The following is a 26864-nucleotide window of genomic DNA, read 5'->3' on the forward strand; positions in this document are numbered from 1 at the left end:
AGTCCATAACTTTAAAACCCACACAGCACTTGTGTGTTTAAATGTGGAATGTTTTATTGTATTTTGCCAGTTTCTAAATAGCTGCTCTGAAAGTGGATTATCAACTTTCTTGTACATTGATGTCTCATCAAGTGAAAATGCCACCTTGTTGAAAGTGGTGTTTTCACAAACTCAGCTCACAGCCTAGAACAACATGCTGCATCATCTTTAGACATATCTGACGCACGCACGCACGCGCGCCCACACACACACGCAGAGAGAGAGAGAGAGAGAGAGAGAGAGAGAGAGAGAAAGGGGGGGGGGGTCAGCATTTCTTCTCAGTAACTATTTTTCATTTTTCTTCACTTTCTTTTAGTTTGCCATGGCTTATTTTCTGACTTTTCTATTTTTCCCCATCCCACACCTCTACACATACAATGCAGGCAGGGCTTGAAGTTCCATTTTGCCATTACATACTCAGAGAAGAGTGTTGGCAGCATACATCACTGATTAATATAATTGTTCCCTATTTCAGCCAATCTCTCATGAGGGCATCATCCATGCAGAGCTTGTAACTCTTTGAAACTATTCAACGAGTTGATTTTCAACAAACTTCCACCAGAAAAAGAATGAATGATATACCTTAACTCTGAAATCTAAGATGAAAGCCAACCTTATGCAATATTTTTTTAGAGTTTTATTAAATCTTTTATTGCTTTTGTTAACAAATTTTCCAATCAGTGTGTACAATGTCATTCCAAGACCAGGTACGTTCAGCTCACATGGAACCCGATAAGTAAAAATACAGCATGACTCTTAATCACCAAATGCTCGTGCAGGTGCAATGAGTGGTTCATTTTTAAAAAGTGTCTGCAGATTCTTCGATTAATTATCTGCGGACCTGTATAGCTAGCTATTCATTCACTACAGCTTTAACCATCTGAGTAAAATGACATACTAATATTTATCATACAAAATTATATGAAACTGAGTTAAGTTTTTAGTTTAATGATTCATGCACTGTGCAAGAACCATTTCTGAAGTACTGTGAGATGAGAATGATTGAAAAGAACACAATATAAATACAATCTTCTTAAATCACAACTCACTAAAACAATGAGAGCTGAAATTTCTGAAACCTAAAATAAAAATAAGGCAGTCCTAAAAGATTTGAAAATAGTGCACACAGCAGGAAAAATATAGCCATCTGTTCTCTGGTCTAAGAAATTAATGAAAATCAGAGTTTAATTAATTGTGAAAGGCAATGTCATTAGAGGCAGAGCATAAACATGGACAGAAAAAGGGAGGCAATCAGTTGTCTACATATCATGTCAGGATTTGCTTTAAGCAATCAACAGAAATCTAAATGGTCTGATGTGAAAAGGGGGGGAGAGGTGGGGGGGCGAGGGCGCGAGGGGGGCAGGGGCAGCCGGAGGGGGAGGGGGGCAGCCGGAGGGGAGGGGGAAGCCGGAGGGGGAGGGGGAGAGGCAGAGGAGGGGGAGGAAAGGTGCAGGGGTGGGGGAGGAAAGGGGCAGGGGAGGGGGAGGGAGAGGGGAGGGGGAGGGGAGGGGAGGGAGTGGGGAGGGGAGGGGGAGGGGGAGGGGGTGGGAGGGGAGGGGGTGGGAGGGGAGGGGGTGGGGAGGGGAGGGGGTGGGGAGGGGGAGGGGGGTGGGGAGGGGAGGGGGTGGGGAGGGGGAGGGGGGTGGGGAGGGGGAGGGTGGTGGGGAGGGGGGTGGGGAGGGGGAGGGGGGTGGGGAGGGGGAGGGGGTGGGGAGGGGAGGGGGTGGGGAGAGGGGAGGGGGTGGGGAGGGGAGGGGGTGGGGAGGGGGAGGGGTGGGGAGGGGAGGGGTGGGGGGAGGGGGAGGGGGGTGGGGAGGGGAGGGGGTGGGGAGGGGGGGGTGGGGGAGGGGAGGGGAGGGGAGGGGGGAGGGGACTGAAGTACAAGCAAAACCTCCAATTAGCAGCCAGCAAAAATAGAGGATACTCCTGTCAGAATACAAAACACACTCCATCATTTTAAAGAGATCTACATGCCACAAGCAGCAGATATTGGGGGCTCCTCTCACCAGAGCACTAAGTCACTTGATAATAGGCTCAACACACATGGGGTAAGATAACAGCCCCCTTTATCTTTACAATCAGCTAATCTTTGCTAAATAGGTGCATAGCTCTTTGTCTTAATAGCAAGAGGGCAGTTTTAGAGATTCGAGAATTTCCACATAAATTCTGGAACCACTCTACCTTCTGCCACCTCAAACACGCAATTTTTTTTGAAGATAAGTATTAGAATGAGAGCCTATTTACTGCGCAGCACGTGTCTGTGTGTGCAGGATGGACGTTGGTCGTGGGAGGATAGGAGTTGCGTCAGATGTGCGATGCCGACAAATGTTCGCCGCTCGCACCATAGAACCTGTATGGAGCCTGCAAGGAGTAACTATGTATTATTCCTTGGTGGTCAAATAATTGTAATTGCTATAGACAATTGAAACATGATGTGTCTAGAGACTCATATTTAATCCTGGTGTTAGACCAGCTAGAAGCAAGATCTGGTTTTTGAATTTTTGGTGGTTATTAAACCCACCACATTGTAATTATAGTTAATAGCTTCTGATGGTTATTGATGTAGTTGACTTGCAAGAGTTTGTATTTTGTGTGCTTATATGAAACTTGTGGAAATGAAAATATACCTGAACTGAAAGTATGAGGGTACCGAGTTATTTCTAGAGAGAGAGAAAGAGAGAGAGAGAGAGAGAGAGAGAGAGAGAGAGAGAGAGAGAGAGAGAGAGCATTTTTTTGTTCCTCTAACCAGCATTATTTCTTTGGAGATGAAGTTGTAGAGATTGACGCAGCCGCATATCCAGAGAAGAGGATCAGCTAAACGTTTCAAGTAAGTCAATTGTAGTAAGAGATGTGTGAAGTTCGCAATCCAGTTTTGCACCACTTCTCTTGTCGCCGAAACCGTTAGACAAACCATATGTGAATGACAAATTGTGTCACATAGTACCTGTTCATTACATCAGTTGCAGCAAAATGATTAGTGAAGCTAGTTAAGTCCATGTTCCACACACAATCCATGGTTGTCATGAACATTATGAAGTGGAATGTGTCAGCTGGATTAAAGATCACAATGACAATTACACTTGAGAAAACTAACAAATTCTGAGGCAGAATTGTGGCCATCGCTTTCCTTCAGGAGGTTAAAAGTTTAGTACTCCCTATAGGTAGATAGAGAAGTAAAAGTGCCAACACTACTTGTAGTTTTCAAAACTATTAGTTCCTTCCTTGGAGAGGACAGAAGGAAAGATTAGAAAGGAAGGATAAGTCATTCAGACTCCAGGATGAGAGACAGTCACCAGTGTGTATTGAAAAAGGGTGGTGGGGGGAGAGGGGGGTGGTGGGGGAGAGGGGGGCCTGGAAGGAGGGGGGGAGGGAGAGTGGTGACACACACACACACACACACACACACACACACACACACACACACACACACACACAATTTTGGCCTTTTCACTACAAGAACAGAACTAATATCTCTGAAAACTAGGAGATGGATAAACTGTATTTTAAAGATCTTGATGTCTGTCAGATATTTTGTTTCAATGAAAATGTTATTAATGGGATTTACAGTTCAGTATTGTCATAGAATCGCCAGAAGGAGATGCAGATCAGTTTTCCTCCTTGTATTGAATTGCAGAATATTTCTACCATTCTACACTGAATTGCCAAAGAAACTGGTATAGGCACGTGTTTTCAAATACAGAGATATGTTAACAGGCAGAATACAGCGCTGTGGTCGGCAACGCTTATATAAGATAACAAGTTTCTGGCGCAGTTATTATATTGGTTACTGCTGCTACAATGGCATGTTATCAAGATTTAAGCGAGTTTGAATGTGGTGTTATAGTTGGAGCATGAGCGATGGGACACAGCATCTTTCAAGGTAGCAAAGAACTGGGGATTTTCCCGTACAATCATTTCAAGAGTGTATCCTAAATATCTGGAATCTGGTAAAACATCAAATCTCCGACAGCGCTGCAGCCAGAAAAAGACCCTGCAAGAGCAGACCTACGACGACTGAAGAGAGTTGTTCAATGTGAAATAAGTGCAACCCTTCCCCGAACTGCTGCAGATTTCAGTGCTGGGCCATCAACAAGTGTCAGAGAGTGAATCATTCAACGAAACATCATTGTTATGGGTTTTTGGAGCCGAAGGCCCAGCTGTGTACCTATGATGACCGCGCGACACAAAGCTTTACACCTCGCCTGGGCCCTTCAACACTGACATTGGATTGTTGTTGACTGGAAAATGTTGCCTGGCCGGACAAGTCTAATTCCAAACTGTATTGAGCAGATGGACATGTAGGGGTACGGAGACAACCTCATGTATCCACGGACCTTGCATGTCAGCAGGGGACTGTTCATCCTGGTGGAGGCTCTGTAATGGTGTGGGGGTATGTACAGTTGCAGTGATATGGGGCCCCTGATACATTTAGATACAACTCTGACAGGTGAAACATTTGTAAGCATCCTGTCTGATTACCTGCATCTACTCATACCCACTGTGCATTCCGATGGACTTGCGCAATTCCATCAGGACAATGTTACACCCCATACATCCAGACCTGCTACAGAGTTGCACAAGGAACACACTTCTGAGTTTAAACACTTCTGCTGGCCACCAAACTCCCCAGACATGAGCATTATTGAGCATACCTGGGATGCCTTTCAACGTGCTACTCAGAGATCTCCACCTCCTCATACGGACAGCCCTGAAAGATTTATGGTGTCACTGACCTCCAGCACCATTTCAGATATTAATCGAGCCCATGCAACGTCTTGTTGCATGCAGGGGCCCTACACGACATTAGGCAGGAGTACCAATTTATTTGGATCTTCAGTGTAAAACTACAATAGATTTATGACCAAAAAAAATGCTGGAACCTTTATGTTGAGAATTCAGACAGAATTGGGGGAAGACTGATGCAGCATGTTTTACTGCAAGCTTTTGATGGAATGCATAAGCAGACGAAAGTACAATGATATTTCTTCTTTTCTATGCCACAGCTTCAAATTTAATTTAGTGTCATCACACATCTCACCACTACACTTACTTTCTATGTTTTCTAAACATTTTCTTTTTAAATACCAATGTATGCAGACACAATTATGCTGTATAACTGGTACCTCTGTTATTACCAGAAAAATGCACTTCACTGAAGGCTCACCTTTCAATCCACTGTATCAAACACTGGTAATGAAAAAGGTGACCACACTGTGTGCAGAACGTATCATCAGCTGCAACGAACAGGTCACTGCAGATTACGCAACTTACGTGCATATTTGTTATCACTGAAACAGATAATCATCAAGACCAAAATTAATATTAGGATATTTTATGAAGTGGAAAATTTGATACCTTGATAAGGTAAATCAATTGAAGTAGTATAATTTTTTGTAAATAACTATTTTTTTACTGCTAACACAATGCAAAACTACTCAAGATAATGTTATATGTGAAGAATATTTTATTGCTTTATCATAAAGTAAAATGAGGTTGGTGAATGTAAGAGATAATCTACCACCATTTACAATTAACCTATATTGTAGAGATCGATAATCATTTGTGAAATAATAATGGAGATATGTATCTAAGAACAGGTGACTGGACATGTCTGCCATGCACATTTCGTCTTGTCTATGCTTGGAATGGTTAAAAGATTGTCTACTACAATATGTTGTAGCCTAGAATTCTCTTTTGTGTTCAAGGAAACAGCCAATGCTCTCTTACAATCTAATAGGCATGTTCAGGCTGGAACAATGTCTCTCTCTTCAAATAGCTATTTGCTTTGTATAGCCAGCTTTGATGCCTGTGAAAAATTTTATTCACACTGTGGTCTGTATCAGTTACGAGTGTGTTGAATATTGCTTTACACTACATGACATCATACCTGTCAAGTAGCAGGGCACCTAGAAAAAATAAATATTCCTCACTGAAATATGGTATTGCAAAACAATGGGACCTGCCTATATAAATAACTCCATAAACACAATTCTCATTTCAGTAGTATCTGTGGAGCATAACACTCTCTTCAGTGAGCAATGAAGAAAGATGATTGGTCCAATGAGCATCCTTAAGGATGAAATTCCCACATCTGTCTGAACCACATTGTAATGACTTGTCATAATTGGAGAAAATTCCATCTGTTTTCTATCTTGATAACTGTGATCTTTGTCACATATGATGAATAACTGTGGATCATATATCTGTGATCCAGTATTAACTCCCTGTACTAAGGTGATTCACATAAGATATAATATAATGATCTGTTTGAAAAAATACTTATTCACTTTTGCTCTGATGCTTTTTGTGAAAGGTATGATGTAATCTGATCTGCAATAAATCTAATATTACGTAATTTCTGCTATCATTCCGGTAGACCATAAACCTTACTTGGATCTGATGAAAATTAATGAATTAATTATAGCAAATAGCAATTTTCATTACTCTTTGAGTAGAGTACTTAAACTACAGAGTCTGCAAAGTCTCTCCACAGCGGTGAGGCTTGTGTGTCTCACCTTGTGGGGTGTGCAAGGTTGGCAACACATTCAAGTCTCACCTGCAGGTGTTCTGTAGACCTGCAGTGGTAGGGTAGGGGTAGTAGTATTGTGTGTCCATTGCAGCTTTTAGTTGTGTTATTGCCTAGATTATGTATAAGCTGAGTGTAGTGAGAATACTTACTACTCCAGAGGTTGAGTTTTTCGTGGACAAGTTTTTCCATTCATGAGAAAACTTCACGGAGCATGTGAGTTGGCAATTTAGATCGAGTTTTCCTCCTTATAGGTGTTAACATCGTGACACTGTACACGATTTAATTCACAAATTCCAGACAACAGACTCAGTTCATGATTTCCACAAACTGACAGGTCCACTGTTTTAACAGAACAGCAGCTTGACGACATTTTGAATATAAAAGTTGCAGAATCCAACATAATTACTGAGGAGATTATCGCGAGAGGCTAAAGTCTCTCTTACAACAGCACATAAGGCCATAATCAAAGAACTGGGGATGTATCCATATAAAATTACTGCTGTGCAACAATTACAATGTGTGGACAATGCAAAACCAATAGTGTATTGTGAATCGTTTCAGCGATTTGTTAACCGACATGGAGTTTGTGTCTGAGATCGAACTTTTTTTCACTGATGACGCTTTTTTTTTTTTCACCTCTCTGGCTACATTAATTCCCAAAATTCACAAATTTCTTCATCAGAAAACTCACATGCCATAAGAGAAACACCATTGCACGCAGAGAAAATCAGAGTGTAGGTTGCCATAACAAGAGCGCAAATTACAGGGCTGACCTTTTTAGATACTATCATAATTCCCAGACAATTTATCCATTTGTTGCCCTGCTGAATGAAAATGAGGTCAATCATTCATTTTTCAAACAAGACAGTGTTATTGCTCCTACAACACACTTTCAGATGAAATTTTGGGAGACACGACTAATTATGGAAGGTCTCTGGCCCCTGCACTCACTGTATCTGTCTCCACCCAACTATTTCCTTTGGAGTGGGGCTAAAACATTTGTGTATCAAAATAAACCAAAGACAACAAATGAACTGAAGACAGCAATAATTGATTATCTGCATTTGATTACATGTGGAACATCGGTAAAGGTGTTTGCAAGTAAATGTAAACACATGTTGACTTATGCTTTCAAGGAAGAGCAAAACATATCCAGCAACTATTGTAATATTGCTGAATACAGTAAATAATTAACTGTAATAATGTTGAATCCCATCTCACAACGTAACTGCAGCCACTAGCAGTAAACCCAGCCCCTATCTTACACAGCAACATGAATTGGCTGCTAACCTTACACGCCCCGCAAGGTGAGACATGTAGAGCTTGCTGTCACTGCGGAGAGACTTTGAGCCTGAATGTGTCTATATAGCAGATAAACATTAAAGTAGATATGCTACCATTTATTATCTTGTTTAGTGTGTAGTCTGGTGATGAACTCTAGAGTTCATAATAATTAGTGACATAGTTAGAACCTGCACTTCAATTTTCTGATTTTCAGTTTGATAGCCATGGCTGTAGTATTGTTGAACATAGAGTTTCCTATGAATAATTACTGCCAACACCAGATGGGATGGGTGTAATATTGCACTTTTAAGTTCTGTTTGTAAAATAAGCAGAGACTTACTTAAATTTTGTGCTCACTCAAGAACACTTAAAAGCCACGTACACTGCTTATTCTTCTTATTAATATAATTTTACTTTCTGCCTCATTTTATAGTTGGGCAAAAAAACCCGAATTGGTGATAATATCCATAATACGAGAACCCACAGATAGCCAAGCAGGTCAGCATCAGTGGATGAGCAAGCTCATACAAGTACATTTACATTCTTTCAGAGTGAATGCTTGTATTAAGCAATACAATATCTCTCAATTGTAATGTGATTCAACTTAGCTGCTATAAAGTGTTATCAGTTACTGTAATTTTTATTGTACCACAGTGCAATAATTACAAAAGCACTATAAGTTTTTTTTGTGTAAATGCATATCAATTGTAACATCAGTAACATTATTGCTTAATAAAAACATTACTGCTTAGCAGTGTTAATATTAATTTTTCCATTGGTGGGAATCAGATTCTTTTAAATTTTTTGAGAATTCTGGTTATGTTAAAGACTTCCTCACAAATGGTCAAATACGGTCTTGTGAGGGGCAATCAACTGAAAGGGGGCAATCAACTGAAAGGGGGCAATCAACTGAAAGGGGGCAATCAACTGAAAGGGGGCAATCAACTGAAAGGGGGCAATCAACTGAAAGGGGGCAATCAACTGAAAGGGGGCAATCAACTGAAAGCGCTTCGGAGATGGAAGCCAATGTAGTGTTGGCTAGTCAGACGATAGATACTTTCACTCTTTTATTACGAAAAATAGAACTAATGGATCAAAAAAATTATGTGATGGTTAAAGAATTAGTACAAAAATAAGATTCCATTGCTTCTGAGTTTGCAAAACAAGAGGAAGTTGCTACCTAATCTGGATTTTTCAGCTTGCAGTGAAACAGGATGCTATAGCCAAAAGAGTTAATGGATGAAATAACAGCACTAAAGCAAGCATATACAGTGAAACCCCTATTTTACACTTTCATGTGGTTCAAACTTAAAAAACGCAAAATTGAAGAAAATGCAGAATTGAGAAAATGTTAAAACCCCCAAAATACAAGCAAAAGCACATGGAATTGGTAACACGATTAAAAATTGCAATCCTCTCCAATACTTTGTATACAATCGGTCCAAGCACTGGAAATTAAATGTACATATACAATAATTTTTGGTAATGAATTTCACCAGTTCTCAAAAAAATCTCAGATTTGTAACAGCAAGTAAAAACTCATCACAAAATTGAAACTGGTACCTGTGCACAAGCTAATTGAGCTATTTTCCGACATATTAAGACCACAAATTATACATTCAAAACAGGCATTCTTGAGAAATCATCCTTTGTGCTCATCCATAAAAAGAGCAAAAATTGACGAAAATGTTGAATTAAGCCAAAAACATCACAGCAGCTATGTGGTTAAACCATAAGCATAAACACGGACCTCTGCTTAATGACAAACTTAGCCATCATTGCTGATGATGTTTAATGCTTTTCTTACGAACCACACTTCATATGCTCAACACCGATAAGGTGTTATTTTAGGCTTGATGAGAGCAACATAAACATGAAAAAATTGGTTTACTTCCCCAATTGACGTTACAAGCTTGTTACAAGTTGGCTTAGTGAATTTCTGTACAATGTGTAAAATGTAAATTTGAAGGAAAACTCAGTTGCTACAGTTTTGGTTCACGCCCTCTATCAATGCTGCCAATCTTTACGATCTACAGTATGTGTGGTGCAACGTATATACATGAGTAGTGTATGTAGCTACTGCAATTGTATGTCAGTTTTGAACGTGAAACTCTTTAAAGTGTGTGCTATTGCAAAACCCTTGTTCTATTTCCATGTGACATCTGCATGAAAAGCATATTGTCACGTACTTCACAAAATGCTTGCACTCCTACCTGCATTCCTGTCATTGAAGGTCCCCCCCCCCCCTCTCTCTCTCTCTCTCTCTCTCTCTCTCTCTCTCTCTCTCTCTCTCTCTCTCCCCACACACCCAGTAGGCCATCTCATTTTATGTGTGTTAGTACGGTATGGTGTCCGTGCTGGCTGTTGGGTGACTTAACAAGTCACCAGCCAATAAGAGTTCACTAGCCGGAAAAGAGTGATGTTTCCTCGATTATGGCCAACCACATACTTTGAGACTCAGTGTTTGAACTTAATAGGTTGATGATTGATATTGTTGCTGAACATACTACATTGGAAATAAACGCAAAACGATCAGATTGAGTTATAAGTGGCACAAGAAATGGTGGCAGCTGGGCCCCTTTGTCACGTATTGCCTCAGTCCGGAATATTTCGCGTCAACTGTGTTGCTTTTCCACTACTGCTGCAACCTAGCAGTACTTTTATCATAACTGCACAGTGAGGCTAAATGTTGTAAGCTGTGTTGGCAACAATGATTGTGGATTACATCAGCAATTCCTCTCACGTCTCCCCTCTTCACAGTGGCCTAAAATATTCCCTACCCCCACTACCACCCATGGTGCAAACCATCTGTCTTTTATGCCACTTATAAATGTTAATAGGAATAAAAATGGGATGAAGTCAAGTGAAACATCAAGTAAGAACTTAAAATTGAGGTAAATCTTACTAGGAAGAAATTATCTCATGGGCTTTTCCTTAGGGCTACGAATTTATGGTGTAGAACAGCAAAAAACATAAAATCGGAGAATGTAAAATTTAAGTTCCACTGGGCTTGCGCTGCTGTAAGCTGTCGCCAGCACACCGGTTGGCAAAGATGTAGCACGAGTATCAACAGTAGGCACTTTATCAAGCGCACCTATCACGAGAGAGGCCAGAGGGACACACTAACTCATCGGTCATTGACTCAATTCAACACTCCAGGTTGGTGTCCAACATTCATTCACAAAGTGGCATAGTTAAGCATAGGCTACACCAGTACATAGTGTCCAGATTGTGATATAGCAAGATTACCGATATTGTCAGCAGAGGACTACTACGGATGAGCTTGTACCACAACATATGGACTCTACTGAAGTTAAGTAGCAGCTATCTGTTCAATAAAGAACCGTGTTAATCCACATGTGCATTTGTGTTGTAGAAAGGATACCGGCCACCCATAACAACATGAAGTTCATCAACTTGGCCAAAGATCTTGTTTGCTTCTCTTGTGTTTTAGCTTGTAGGAGTGATCGTGCTCAAGTGTTTGCTAATTTTTTGTTGTGTTCTTTAATGTATTCCAGGAGAGGATCCGCAGAACCAATCACATTTCTCTTTTCAGAAGATTTGCTTGCTTTTTGATACAGCGTATTTGTATACATCATGAATTCCCTGTCCCCTCCACCCCCTGCCCCTGTGCCTCAGATGCAGACGGCCAATGTGATGGATCTAACACAAGTTATTCAGTTGCAGAATGCACTAAATGCTACCTTACTGATGACGGGACGACTACTGGCTGCACAAAGTGTGTTGGCCGCACAACTGACCTACCAGCCAGCCCAAAAAGTGTCACTGACCAGCTTACAAATGTTCCAGCAATTTAATGCAGCAGAAGAGGAGTGAATTGAGTACCTGACTCAGTTCCAAGCACATTGTCTAGTTCATCACTTTCAAGGTGCTGTAACGCTAGAATACTTCCTTTCGATTGCGAGGTCCCCAGTGTTTAGGTTAATACAGAAACTATTCCCAACCACATCTCCTGAGGAATTCAGCTATGACAAAGTAATCATTGCATTAACTCGGTACTATGACCAGCAAGTTCAAGTACCTGCACCTAGATATCTGTTCTTATGCCAGAAGAAAAATCCAGGACAGACGTACCACCAGTGGTACACAGCATTAACGGGCATGACTAGGAAGTGTAAATTTAAGCATTGTTGTGGCAACTTTTACAGTGATCTTATGATACAGGATGCAATAACATTCAATGTCCCAGATAGTAGAATACAGGGACAGATCTTAAAAGTACTCTGATCCATCACTTTCTCAAGTGTTGCAAATCTTAGAGCAATATGACTTGGGTGCCATAGCGGCCAATAAGTTTGACCAAGCCCCGATTTGTCATGTTGAGTCACATCTTGCTCACGACCACCCCAAGCAGCCACAACAATGAACGCAGACAGATACATGGGCATGTAAACAGGCTTGTGAATTTAGTAAAGTCCTGCTCCAGATGTTTTACTCACAATAAAAGACAGAATTTTCCATCAAGTAACATTTGTGGAAAACAAGGCCATGTCCAAGCAGTTTGTTTGCAACGGCACAAAAACACCAATTTTGCCCGCTCCCAGAAAAACCAGACTCACGCACACACAGTGAACACTGAGTTTTCAATACCTACAACAGGTTCTGACAAAAATAAGATTAAGGTTGTGCCTCCTTGCCCTAGTGCTGTGCAACAACGTTCTAACAAACTATATGTGTCATTACGAATTCTGTCCCGCATGTGAACTTTCAGTTAGACACAGGTGCGTCAGTGACTTTGCTTAATCATGCCACGTACAAACAGTCTCACCATGCCTTTCTAAATCTAGCAAGCACCTCACTGCTTACACTGGACAGGAAATTCCAGTGCTTGGACAGTGTAGTTTGCCTGCCAATTATGAATCTCACACTAGGACAGTCAATTTTACTGTTTTGAAATCAAGAGACAGTGAGAACATTTTCGGTTTACGTTCCTTTGATTTGTTTGGCCTTAGCATCCAAGACAAAGTACTTTCAAGTATCGGCTTTGGCATCGCAACACAGTGTAGCTTGCTTAAAGAATTTGCTGAACTATTTTCAGGCGGAATGGGAAAAGCTAATGACTTTGTAGCACATGCTACTTTGAAAGACAATGCACAGGCTAAAAGTTATTCAGGGCCTGCCACGTTCCAATTGCTTTAAGAGACAACATAGCCAGTGAATTGAAATAATTGCAAGATAATGGTGTAATTGCTTTCATTCAAGCTAGTCAGAGGGCAAGTCCTTTTGTCCTGTTGCCTAAGCATTCTGGTTGCATTCGCATTTGTGTTGACCTCAAGTCTACAGTCAACCTACAGACCATTGTTGCCACTTATCCGTTACCTCATCCTGAGGAACTCGTGGACAGGCTCTGCTCAAAAAATTGCAATGTTGGGCTTTGTTGCTGTCAAAGTATCTGTACGAAATTGTGTACAGATCTATGGCAAAGCATGGTAATGCAGACGTCCTATCTCACCTTCCAATTGGCCCAGAATCTGATTTTGATGCATATGCCATATCTTGTTACCAAATCAATGTGCAGGACTCTGAATTGCTGGAATCTTTCTCTTGCATTACAGAAAAATTCCACAGGTCCCGGAAGCAGACCCAGATCTCAATATTTTGTTGCATTACATTCAAAGGTCTTGGCCTTGTTCATTGAATAGTATCCAGAACTCAGTTGTGTGCCAATATTGTGCAAGTCAGCATAATGTTACAGCTCAACAAGTTGAGATTCTAGTTCAAAATGACAGTGTACTATCACATGTGTTTATTCTCACAGTGTTGCAAAAGGAAGTGTTGCGATTGCTACACCAAGGACATTGGAGAATTGTTTACACTAAACGGATAGTGAAACGGCACTGTACTTGGTAGGGCATGGATGCCCGCATTGAATAGATGATGTCATAGTATCACGCATGCACAGAAAACCAATGTCAAAACAGACATTCTCAGCTTGGCCTGTCGCCATGGCAACGAATACACACTGACTTTGCAGGACCAGTTTGGAACACTTTTTGGCTCATAGTGGTAGACTCTTTTAGCAAGCTCCCACTTGTGGTACCTATGGCTTCTAGCACATCACATACCACCATATTTTGCATCGAAGATTTGCCAGAAGTACTTGTGTTAGTCAACAGACCACAGTTCACTTCACATGATACTGAACAGTTTTGTGAACGAAATGGCATTTGTCACCTAACAAGTGCTCCAGTTCACCCCAGTCCAATGGAGAAGCAGAACGCTTCATACACACTTTTGAACAACAGACGGCCCATCTTCGCACCACCCACCCACGGGAATAGGCACTGCAACTCTCTCTCTCTCTCTCTCTCTCTCTCTCTCTCTCCCTCCCCCCCCCCCCCTCCTATTGTCCTCACCCATGAGATGGATCATCACCAGCAGAACTTCTGGATGGCCACCGCCATTGGAAACTTCTACACTTGCTACAGCCATGTCAGTATCCGGCTCTGCCAATGGTCCGCAAGTATTGATTTGCACGATGCGATCTTGTTCTTTTCAGGGTTTTTGGCGACCATGGGCGCTGGGAAATAGGTGTGATCCAGGAACGCATTAGCTCATTTATGTACTTGATGGCAGGTCCCGACGGTTTAAGCACAGCCATGGAACCTTCAACCAGGGCACCCTGGAGAAACGGATGATGGAGGAGATAATGCACTACCCCCCCCCCCCCCCTCCCCATCCCACCAACCCGCTCGCCAACCTGATAGACATGGACCCGTTGTCACCATCGCCATCATCACTCCAGGATGCATCCTCAGGCCTGGACATGTGCCTTGGCAGCAGTTTTCTGGAGTGTGTTCCTGTTGCCTTGCAAGACAGATGGTAGGGTACAGTTGGGAGTAGGCTACACGACTCCCAGATCATCTTTACGTCCAGCGTCCTGCCCCCTCCCTGTTGTCGTCCGCATCTTCCCTACACGACAATGGTGCGACATTTCAAGGGAGAGGAATGTGCTGGTGAAATCTGTCGCCAGACTCACTAACTCACAGTCACTGACTCTAGTCACTGCTCCAGGTTGGCATCTGTCACTCATGCACTGAGCGGCATTGTTCAGCACAGCCTGCACCAGTACATAGCGTCCAGATTGTGCCTTAACAATATTACCTATATTGCCTGCAGAGGACAACTACGGGCTCATGGACTCTGTTAAAGTTAAGTAGCAGCTATCTGTTCATGTAAATAAAGAACTGTGTTAATCCACATGTGCGTTTGTGTTGTAGAAAGAGAATACCAGCCATAATGACATCCTATCCCTTGCTTCCCGTGGTACAAACTCAACAGTATGGGTTTGCCATAATCTGTGCACAAAGTTTCTTGGGATGTTAACAGTCTTCGGAGAGATCAAAATGATTTATCCAAAACTGTTGAACATTTAACCTGGAAGGCTGAACAGCTAGCTTTCGATTAAGATAGAACTATCACTTAGCAAACAGAACCCAATGTAAAATCTTATCTTATCTTATGAGTTTAATACTTGGTTGGCTGCCACAGAAGCACAGATTGTGCAGCTAGCCAATGTAAAGATTCAAGAAGTCATAGGGCAGATTTCTGCTGAAGTGGTGAATTACAACCAAGATTGGACACTCCAGTGGATTATAGCTCAGTGATCAAATGACCAACTAAGGCAAGGCCTTTTGGTTTTGCGGAATGCAGTTGACGAATACTTAAGTGAAGTCAAGAGAGATTTCGCTAAGTTGAAGAATATCTGAACTGCTACAAAGGAAAGGTCCACGAATGCAAAGCAATCGAGCAATGCCAAATCACCTGTCATCATGTGTCACATTGGGGCAGTGCCATATTTTGCATATGTAATGATGGAGGATACCCTAATCAGGCACCATGAATTTCAAATCTTTGTACCTGATAAGAAAGGCATGCAGCTGACCACATTCATTAAAGCTTTTAGAGGAGCAATGAGTTCATGGACTAATGCATTAAAGATTGCATTTGTGACCAGATGCAACCAGGAAACATATCATTATGGGCAACAAGTGTTGCTGAGTATTGTAAGAGTTATGACGACTCTGAACATGCATTCCAGTACTGATCAGGTGCTGTCCAGGGAAGATTAAGGAAGACAAAATATTGGAACAATCCAACATCACAGCAAGATGTTATCTGGCTATTGAAGGCCAAAATATTTATATATATTCGAGAAACTTTAATTAATGTGTTGGAGTCAAATATTGAAGAGTTTATGACAGTAATAGAGTCCATTCATCTAATAAATGAAGATGCCAAGGCTTGTTACCAAACACGTGACAATCTTAACCATGATTAAAGGCTCAGAAATTGTGTGCATAATACACTCCTGGAAATGGAAAAAAGAACACATTGACACCACTGTGTCAGACCCACCATACTTGCTCCGGACACTGCGAGAGGGCTGTACAAGCAATGATCACACGCACGGCACAGCGGACACACCAGGAACCGCGGTGTTGGCCGTCAAATGGCGCTAGCTGCGCAGCATTTGTGCACCGCCGCCGTCAGTGTCAGCCAGTTTGCCGTGGCATATGGAGCTCCATCGCAGTCTTTAACACTGGTAGCATGCCGCGACACCGTGGACGTGAACCGTATGTGCAGTTGACGGACTTTGAGCGAGGGCGTATAGTGGGCATGCGGGAGGGCGGGTGGACGTACCGCCGAATTGCTCAACACGTGGGGCGTGAGGTCTCCACAGTACATCGATGTTGTCGCCAGTGGTCGGCGGAAGGTGCACATGCCCGTCGACCTGGGACCGGACCGCAGCGACGCACGGATGCACGCCAAGACCGTAGGATCCTACGAAGTGCCGTAGGGGACCGCACCACCACTTCCCAGCAAATTAGGGACACTGTTGCTCCTGGGGTATCGGCGAGGACCATTCGCAACCGTCTCCATGAAGCTGGGCTACGGTCCCGCACACCGTTAGGCCGTCTTCCGCTCACGCCCCAACATCGTGCAGCCCGCCTCCAGTGGTGTCGCGACAGGCGTGAATGGAGGGACGAATGGAGACGTGTCGTCTTCAGCGATGAGAGTCGCTTCTGCCTTGGTGCCAATGATGGTCGTATGCGTGTTTGGCGCCGTGCAGGTGAGCGCCACAATCAGGACTGCATACGACCGAGGCACACAGGGCCAACACCCGGCATCATGGTGTGGGGAGCGATCTCCTACACTGGCCGTACACCACTGGTGATCGTCGAGGGGACACTGAATAGTGCACGGTACATCCAAACCGTCATCGAACCCATCGTTCTACCATTCCTAGACCGGCAAGGGAACTTGCTGTTCGAACAGGACAATGCACGTCCGCATGTATCCCGAGCCACCCAACGTGCTCTAGAAGGTGTACGTCAACTACCCTGGCCAGCAAGATCTCCGGATCTGTCCCCCATTGAGCATGTTTGGGACTGGATGAAGCGTCGTCTCACGCGGTCTGCACGTCCAGCACGAACGCTGGTCCAACTGAGGCGCCAGGTGGAAATGGCATGGCAAGCCGTTCCACAGGACTACATCCAGCATCTCTACGATCGTCTCCATGGGAGAATAGCAGCCTGCATTGCTGCGAAAGGTGGATATACACTGTACTAGTGCCGACATTGTGCATGCTCTGTTGCCTGTGTCTATGTGCCTGTGGTTCTGTCAGTGTGATCATGTGATGTATCTGACCCCAGGAATGTGTCAATAAAGTTTCCCCTTCCTGGGACAATGAATTCACGGTGTTCTTATTTCAATTTCCAGGAGTGTAATTACTACCGAGATAATGGTAATGGAGAGCATACAATTGCTGACTGGCAATGTAGACACTTCCATTATCTGACAATCTTTCATACAATCCATAGAAGAAAACACTAGCTGTAGCACCTGTACCAATTGCAACCACCACAGAAATCGTTCCTATTACAGTGTATCTCGCCTTCTGAAACACACCACCATAACAATAATAATGATAGTAGTAACAATGGTTACAATTACTACAATAGGCATAAACAGAAGAAAGAAAACTACTATTTTAATCCTGGGTATGCCAACAGAAATAAAAATCAGTAGTGGCAGCCTCAGCTCAGTAGTTACCCTATGGGGATGAACTGACAGAACAATAGTTCAAATGGAAATGATGTGATGAAGAGCAATTCACCATTGACTACTCATTTGTAAAACTAACTGCAACCACATCTAGCCCCCAGATGGTTGGTTGGAAAACGAGAGATGCGTAATCATAAAAAAATTTGACTAATCCAGTATGACAATGGACAAGACATGTGACAGGAATTATGTTCTGGTAACATGTCAGAATCAACCTAAAATGGTGCTTCAGTAGGTGAGATATTCCTGTGGTGGTTACAATATGTACAGGTGCTGCAGCTAGTGGTATCTCCTACAGACCGTATGAAAGACTGTCAGACAGTGGAGGTGCCTACATTGCCAGTAAGTAACTGTAGGAGTCATTGGCACAAGATTCCAAAATTTTAAATGGCAGTCCCGCATACTGTTAATGACAGGAAATGCAGCAATTATGATCACATCCCTAATTGTAAAAATGTTAATTGTGCACTGCATAGACAGAACTGATTTCCTCCATGAGAATAAGGCTACAGTAAACACGTCTGGGGAAGTGCATACTTTTGATTGATGGGTACGAGGTGGCAACTTAACTTTCGAATACAATTTTGGGCCATGGAAAATGTAGCCAAGAAATCAAAATTCAGTTCATAGGCAGGGAAAAGAATAGTTCATACTAACAGCATTCTGGAATCACTAACGAGCCCAATACAGAGTCACAAATTATGATGAAAATATCTAAGTTGCAATATCATACCAAAGACCAACGGGCAACACTGATAAATGTTTTACTGGAATATGTAAAAGTTTTTGAAGAGAAACCTGGAGTGATCAAGAGATATCATTGCCATTTAAATGTCATATCTCATGAACCAATTTGTTAGCCATTGTACCCTGTTCCCTGGTCTATGTGAGCTGGTGTCCCAAAAGACATCAGGAAAATGCTACACTGGAAAGTTATTGCACCATCATCGTGTCCATATTGCAACCCCTTACTAGTGGCAACAAAAGCTGGGGGAAACATTCGATTGGTAACCGATGCCAGGGCAATCAATAAGATCATTATCCTAGTGAGAACCCGTCCTGAAAAGTTGGGAGAACAATTAAAACAGTTCCATAGTGTTAAGTACTTAACATCGATAGATCTGAGCCTTCATACGGGCAGGATCAGTTAGATGAACCTTCAAGAAAATACATAGCTTTTATCTTTGCTGGTTATCCATTTTGGACTGAATGTGAGTGGTGTTTTTTTTTTTTTCTAGCACTAGAATCATATGCCAGGTCCAGACTTATTAATCAGAATCACCTTGTATGGGATGACTTAACTGCAACCCAAACTTGGGAGGAACATGCTAAATTAGTAAAAAAAGTGTTAGACTAATTTCAGCAATATGATGTCGCCATTAATTTGGAAGTCTGAGTTCAGAAGAGAGAGAATTAAATTCTTGGAACATTCCCCAACGAATCCTACCTGATGAAACAAAATACAAATTGTAAAATCATGCAAGATCAGATCTTAAATCCAAAACTGCTCTTGAACCTGTTGAAAAAGCAAGTACTGTGGATTTGGTCAGCCAAGTGTTAGTTAGCGTTTGAAAAAATCAAAGAAACTCTTGTCAATTCATAATTGTTAAACCATCCAGACATGTCGCAAGATTTTTGCTTGGTGACAGATGCCTCATCTGTTGGCTGGGGCTTGTTTCTTTCAGATTAGAGACATTGATGATAAACCACCTGTTTGTAGTACTGCCTTTGTCAGTTGCATATTGACTGATTGTGAACATGCTTACACAACAACAGGATCAGAGGTCTTTGCCACTTTTTGTGTATCTTGTAAGTTCCATTATCACTTAGCTGGTAGCCACACAAGGATATATTGTGATAATTGGGCTCTAGGCTTTCTGCTAAATTGCAAATTGTTGCATGTCAGGTTGGCTCTATGGTCATTGGCTATAAAGGAATACAACTTCGAAGTAATTTATGTAAGGAGTGAAAATAACACAGTAGCTGAAGCAATAACATCTGCTAGAGGGATTGCATGATATCCAGGAATCCGACAGTCAAAATACGGAATTGAAGGTTTTATTGATGAATGATAATATTTACCAATAATATTATCTAGATATATGTAGAAACAAGGGACAGCTACAGGTTGACGACGCTACACGGGGAGAGTTAAAAAAACGACTTGTGAAAAATCCTATGGAGGCACTAACTAGGCATTATATTGTGCATAATGGCATATTACTTTACCTCTTTGACCCATGAAATAACAGTGGTGTGTTTGCATTCCAGATGCAAGCCAGGTACAGCCAAAGAGCCTGGGGGCACTCTGGGGTGGGTGGCTAAACATGCTGCAAAATATACTGACTTTTGCTATTTTCCAAATATATGACGGAAGGTGCCACAACTGATTCAGAAATTTTTGTTATATTAGACTGCGAAGCCTCCGTACCGAGGCTGAAAAGGAGAATTACATTCTATTATTGTTGAAAGACCTATACAGGTCACTGACACAGACATTTGTGGACCCCTGCCAATTGCATGTGCAGGTATCTCATATGTTGGTGTGATGAATGACCTGTTTTTGAAACATATTAAATTACATGCTTTGAAGAGTGCCACAAGTGCCCCAGAAATCTGCTGGTTTATAGAGAATTACACTACTCAAGCTGACAAACTTAAAGACTATCTCGTCTGACAAACCGCAAAATTTCACAAGCAGAAAAAGGAAGCAATTTTTACAGATGTGTAGTCTCAAACAGATACTAATATGGCGTTACAACTGATGGATCTCGGTCTTCCACCATAACCGTGTCCATCAACATGAGGTAGCCAAGGAGGTGAAAACGTGGGTTCTACTATGCCAAGACTCCTTGGTAGCTAAAACAGGAAAACACAATTAATTAGCAGGAGTACAAAATAAGAAAGTACTTATTACTTAACTTTGTTGTAGTCCATGATCTGTTGGTTGACGCGACTAGACTAAGCGTCTGTAGAAAGACATAATTTACAAGTCACAAATCTTGCAGTAACGAATTAATCTCTAGTAATCTTGAATATTGAATCCAGTGAACTTGAAGACTAACTTGGCTGTCGACATGACAGAACGTAGAATTGTTTATAACTGCCAACTTAGTACTGTTGACTTTACTGTAATACTATTACGGAACTTTACAACTGGGCTACAAAGACTTGATGGCAGCAATGACTGAGCTGCAGACGATGCTGGCTGACCACTGAGTGCAGCTATGAACTGTAGACTGGCACAACTGCGCTACACTCCTGCTACACATGAAGTGGCCTATCGGCGCATCGCAGCAAGCGTAAGTACTGCGACTGGCTGTGTACGCTTTGGCTAGCACATCCATTCTTCTGTTCCGTTATTGAGGGAATCACATCCAGCGGATTGATCTCTCAGGCGGCGGTGTGGTCATATGACTGATGACATGACAACAACCCTAAAGCAGATCTCATAGAATGAGTATTCTGGGAATTTTGTAGGTTCACTGAGCCTTTTGCCCAAGGAAACAGACTCCATGTCTATATTATATTCCATTATTCGTGGAAGTTTTTAATATCTTAACCTGTACCTCCACATAGTGTACCCCGAATGAGCTAATGTTACACAGGAAAGAGAACAATGAATGGATTAAGTCTTTACCCAAGATCCCGCAAAAGCGTCCTCTTTAGAAAAAGTGGTTAGACGAGTTCTAAACGTGTGTAGATTTATAATTTGTGTCTTCCTTAATGAACACTTATCTGTAATTAGAGATCTGAATATGAAGCAATATATATTTTAAATTTTGTTATTGACAATTAAGTCTTTTCCTCAAATCACTAAGATGTGTAGGAAAGTGACAGCCTAAGTTGTGTCTGGCTATGAAAGCCCACAATTAGTTTTAAGTAGATGAGATTATTATGCAGTAATTATTATTTGTGTTGTTGTTGTTCATCAATGAAATACGATGAAGATTTCTAATTATACTGACCACTTTGGCACATGGTAAAGTATCACGAATGATTAGAACAGTTAACCAGCACCGTTATTATTATTATTATTATTGTTGTTGTTGTTAAACAGTCAATTCACTGCAAACTGATGAACTAATAAAATTTGAATCACACTCAAATGTGAGATATTCTATTATCAATCAACTGAAGATTACATTTGCAGAATAAGTCAGACATGCTGGGTAGAGTAAGGTCTACTGGGACTACCAAGCGAGATGGCGCAGCGGTTAGCATACTGGTCTCACATTAGGGATGACGACAGTTCAAACTCTTAGGCGGTTGTCCAGAATTAAGATTTGCACGAGTTCCCGATACCGCTCCAGGCAAATGCTGTAGTGGTTCCTTTGAAAGAGCACCAGCTGATTTCCTTCTCTATCCTTGACAGGAACCAAGCTTGTGCTCCGTCTCTAATGACCTTGATGTCGACGGGACATTAAACTAGAGGCTTTTTTCCTTCCTTTTCCTTCTACTGGGACTTTACATCCTTGATACAAGTAGCTATTCCTCTGAAAGGGTGTAAATCAATCAAATGTGTTTTGGGTTATCCATGTCTGGATGCAATAAAGACTAGTGTAAAAATTATGAACACGAAAAAAAAAAAAAAAAAAAATGGTATGAAAAAAAGAAACTAATGAAGATCTAGTTTCGGTTATGTGTTAAGATAGTGGTCTTTGGGACAATTTGAACAAACAATGTAAATCTTTAATATATGCTTACTGTGTATATGGTTGGACCTAGTGTCAGTATGCACAGTCATATTAATTACAAACTGTGAATGTCAGCTTACATGCAGTAGTGCAAATGGACACTTGTACAGTTGTAATGTTGACTGCTGAATAATTAACAATTCTTAAGTGAACCTCCCATGAAGACTACTAAAGGACACCCACCACAGTACCTGTCATGGAGAAAGCTACGCATCTTCGGAATACATACAACAAAAAAAGTTTTGCGTCACCTTGGTTCCAAGAGTTCCAGAACTTGTACAGAAAATTGGAATAGAGATGAACGTAAATATCATTTCCGCCCTTTTTATTGCTCATGAAAATCACACATTGCATGTTGCACCACCATACAACAAGATCTTCGGAGGTGGCGGTTGAGATTGCTGTACACAATGGTACCTCTACTACTCAGTGGCACATCCTCTTGCATTGATGCATGCCTGTATTCGTCGTGGAATACTATCCACAAGTTCATCAAGGCATTGTTGGTCCAGATTGTCCCACTCCTCAATGGAGATTCCATGTAGATCCCTTAGAGCACTTGGCGGGTCATGTCATCCATAAACAGCCCTTTTCAATTTGTCCCAGGTATGTTCGATAGGGCTCATGTCTGAAAAACAAGCTGGCCACTCTAGTCGAGCAATGTCGTTATCCTGAAGGAAGTCATTCACAAGATGTGCAGGATGGGGATGTGAATTGTCGTCCATGAAGACGAATGCCTTGCCAATATGCTGCCGATTTGATTGCACTATCGGTCAGAGGATGGCATTCACATATCGTACAGCCTTAGATGACCACCAGTGGCATATGTGGGCCCCACATAATGCCACTCCAAAACAACAGGGAACCTCCACCATGCTGCACTCGCTGGACAGTGTGTCTAAGGCGTTCAGCCTGACCAGGTTGCCTTCAAACACAGAGTCAGAATATGAAGTGGACCAGTTGCATCTCCAAGTGCTTGCATAGTACATCATCCATCTGAAGTATTAGATCCTGTTGGAAAATAAATAACTGTACCACACTGAGATTCTTATGGGGTATGATGGCAACGGGTACACCACTAAGTTGTTTACAAGGGAGTAACACCCAGGATGGGTAAGGCTTGTCATGTTAATTAAGACAGAATCACTTTACAATTTACTATGGGAAGAGAGGTCGCCAAATATGTTTCAATATTCTCCATTAAAAAAAAAAAAAAAAACCATTAATTTAGTGGAGAGAAAAGGCCTTCCATCTGTCCTAGTACAAACAAGGAACTGAGGGGAAGGCACTTAGTTTTGTTTCCTTCCCATGATGTGGCCAATGCAGTCAGTCTGAAGAAACTGCCAGAGTGTTGGACCACTGGCTAATAATTTTGGTTGAAGCTTCCTGACAGATTAAAACTGTGTGCCAGACCAAGACATGAACTCAGGACCTTTCCCTTTCACAGGCAAGTGCTCAACCCACAACTGTTTCTCAGTTTTACTTCCACAAGTACCTCATCTCCTACCTTTCAGAAAAGTTCTCCTATGAACCCTACAGGACTAGCACTCCTCAAAGAAAGAATATTGTGGAGACATGGCTTGGCCACAGCCCAAGGGATGTTTCTGCAATGAATTTTTCACTTTGCAGTGGGGTGTGGTCTGATAAGAAACTTCCAGGCAGATTAAAATTGTGTACCAGACCGGGACTCAAACTTGGCGCCATTGCCTTTTGCAGTTAAGTTGAGCAAGCAAAGGTCCTGAGTTAAGACTTTCGGTCACGCACATTGCTTTAATTTGACAGAAAGTTTCATATCAGCACACACACACACTGCTGCGGAGTGAAAAATCAGTTCTGATAATTTTGGTTGTTTCATGACGCAAAATATCTATCAAGACACCACCTCCTCTGACTGAGGGATCCCCTCAAAGGCACCACTGTGTCAGAACAAAGGCCACTTGCTGTGATGCAATGCCCAGAGTCGCGGTGCCCCCAAAAGGACAGATACCTACCTACTCCTCAGCATGCCCGGGTAAGTGAGAGATCAGGCGAATCAATACTACAATCCATGTGGGGTCAGGGAGCTAACAATATCTGAGTACATGGCAAGAACACTCCCCGCTCCCCGTATATGGACTGGCTACCATGCTGGGTATTGGACTACCCTTCACACATCGTTCACAAAATCGGTACACAATTTTGATCTTTGCCCAGACTTGGGAAGGTGACATGTGGCACCCAATAGTCAACACGTACCTCTCCCAACACTCCTGTTTCCGCCTTTTGATAAGCTGGCGAACACGAGCGTGGAACCATTTAAAGACTATGAGGTGCTCCAGGGAAGGGTGCCGCTTATGCCGCTGTAGAGCTCGCCGATGCTCCTTAATTGCCTCAGCGACTTCTGGTGACCACCAAGTGACTGTCTTTCACCGGGGCACCCTAAAGAACAAGGGATCACATTTTCTGCCGCAGTAATGATCGTTGTTGTTACCTGCTCAACCACCACATCGATGTTACCGTGTGGGGGAGAATCAACAGTGACAGCAGAGATGGAAGTTTCCCAGTCCGCCTTGTTTAAAGCCCATCTGGGCAGGCGTCTGTGGCCCTGATGCTGGGGCAGTGACAGGAAGATGGGGAAGTGATTACTACCACACAGGTCATATTGTGCTCTCCAGTGGATAGATGGGAGAAGGCTAGGACTGCAAAACTAAGAGATCAATGGCTGAATATGCGCCATGTGCCACACTGAAATGTGTGGTGGCCCCAGTATTTAAGAGGCAGAGGTCAAGTTGTGACAGTAAATTTTCAACATCTCTGCCTCAGCCAGTAAGAACCGTGCCACCCCAGAAGGGGTTATGAGCATTAAAATCTCCCAAAAGTAGGAAAGGTTTACGGTGTTGATCAATCAGTGCAGCCAATGCGTTCAGGGGTGCTTCATCATCTGGAGGAATACATACATTGCAGACAGTTATTTCCTGTGTTGTCCAAATCCTGACAGCCATAGCTTCAAGAGGGGTTTGAAGGGGCACAGGTTCACTGCATACTGAGTTCAGGACATAGTCTGCCCCTGGTAGCTGAGTGGTCGGCACGACGGAATGTCATATCTAATGGCCCGGGTTCAATTCCCAGTTGGGTCGGAGATTTTCTCCGCTCAGGGACTGGGACATCATCATTTCATCCCCATCGACACGCAAATTGCTGAAGTGGCGTCAACTCAAAAGACTTGCACCAGGCAAACGGTCTAGCCGATGAGTGGCCCTAGCCACAGGGCACTTCCATTTTCAGGACATAGACATAATCTCCACCTGACACTCTATTATAGTTGCTACGGTTCCTGTAATATCCCTTATAGCCGTGGAGGGCAGGGGGGTCCACATTGCCAGGAACCAGTTATCCTGGAGGGCAATGCAGAAAGCTGGATACAAGCTTAACAGTTGCTGTAGCTCAGCCAGGTGGTGGAAAAAACTGTCGCAATTCTGTTGGACGATGACATTATTGTGAGGCTGGGAAGGCATGAAGTGCACAAGGAGGCAGGTTATGCCTCAGGGTCGCCTGCTGTCTCTGACTGAGTATTTTTTATTTGTAGCCATTTCTATGGTGGATGAGGCATCAGCGAGATCCAGGTCTACAGGGGACACTAAGATCTCCACTGCATCCTCAGATGCAGAATTGATAGGGAGTGGTGGTGTTGGGGTCACCAGAGGGTCCTGTTTCTTAGCAGACTACTTATTAGTTTGCTTGCTCTCTCACTTCTCTTTAGGGGCTTGCTGGGAAGATTTCTCCAAAGCAGCTTCAGGCATGGAGGAAGATCTTGAAGCTCTTCGTCCAGCAGCTTTTGGCCCCTTGAGCCACTGGCGAGTGACATTAGTGGAAACCTCGGAAGAGAGGGCCCCAAGGTACCCCTTCCGCAAGAGAGGAGCCGGAGGAGGCTGTTGCTTCTCCGGCAGGGGGGGAGAGGACCGATGTACCCTGTGTTGGGGGGGGGGCTTCCAAAGTTGGTGCTTTGAGAGCAACGGATGAAGATTTGCCCCTTACCACCAAGGGGGCATATGTATTCTGCTGGCCCGGAGGGCCCAATGTTTGTGACACAGAACGAAAGCCACTGGCACTTTGACAGCAATGTAGCTGCAGCATATGTTGACATCAACCGAATGGTGTGTACTCTTTCGAATTTACGTTTAGCCTCTGTGTAAGTTTACAGGTCCAGGGTCTTGTACTCCACTCCTTTTGGAGTTCTGGGCAGTCTG

General features: G+C 42.8%; 1 protein-coding gene across 1 annotated transcript in view; it reads right to left on the reverse strand.

The window, feature by feature from the left end:
- The window catches only part of LOC124607149 (E3 ubiquitin-protein ligase TRAIP), a 231666-nt gene that overhangs the window by 140462 nt on the left and 64340 nt on the right, over positions 1 to 26864 (reverse strand). The window contains exon 2 of the mRNA XM_047139357.1: positions 5204 to 5327. Within this exon, the coding sequence (XP_046995313.1) occupies positions 5204 to 5316 (113 nt within the window). The 5' untranslated portion in view covers positions 5317 to 5327. The remainder of the gene's footprint in view (positions 1 to 5203; positions 5328 to 26864) is intronic.

Source organism: Schistocerca americana, chromosome 3 (assembly GCF_021461395.2).
Source record: "Schistocerca americana isolate TAMUIC-IGC-003095 chromosome 3, iqSchAmer2.1, whole genome shotgun sequence".
Classification (NCBI taxonomy): Eukaryota; Metazoa; Arthropoda; class Insecta; order Orthoptera; family Acrididae; genus Schistocerca; species Schistocerca americana.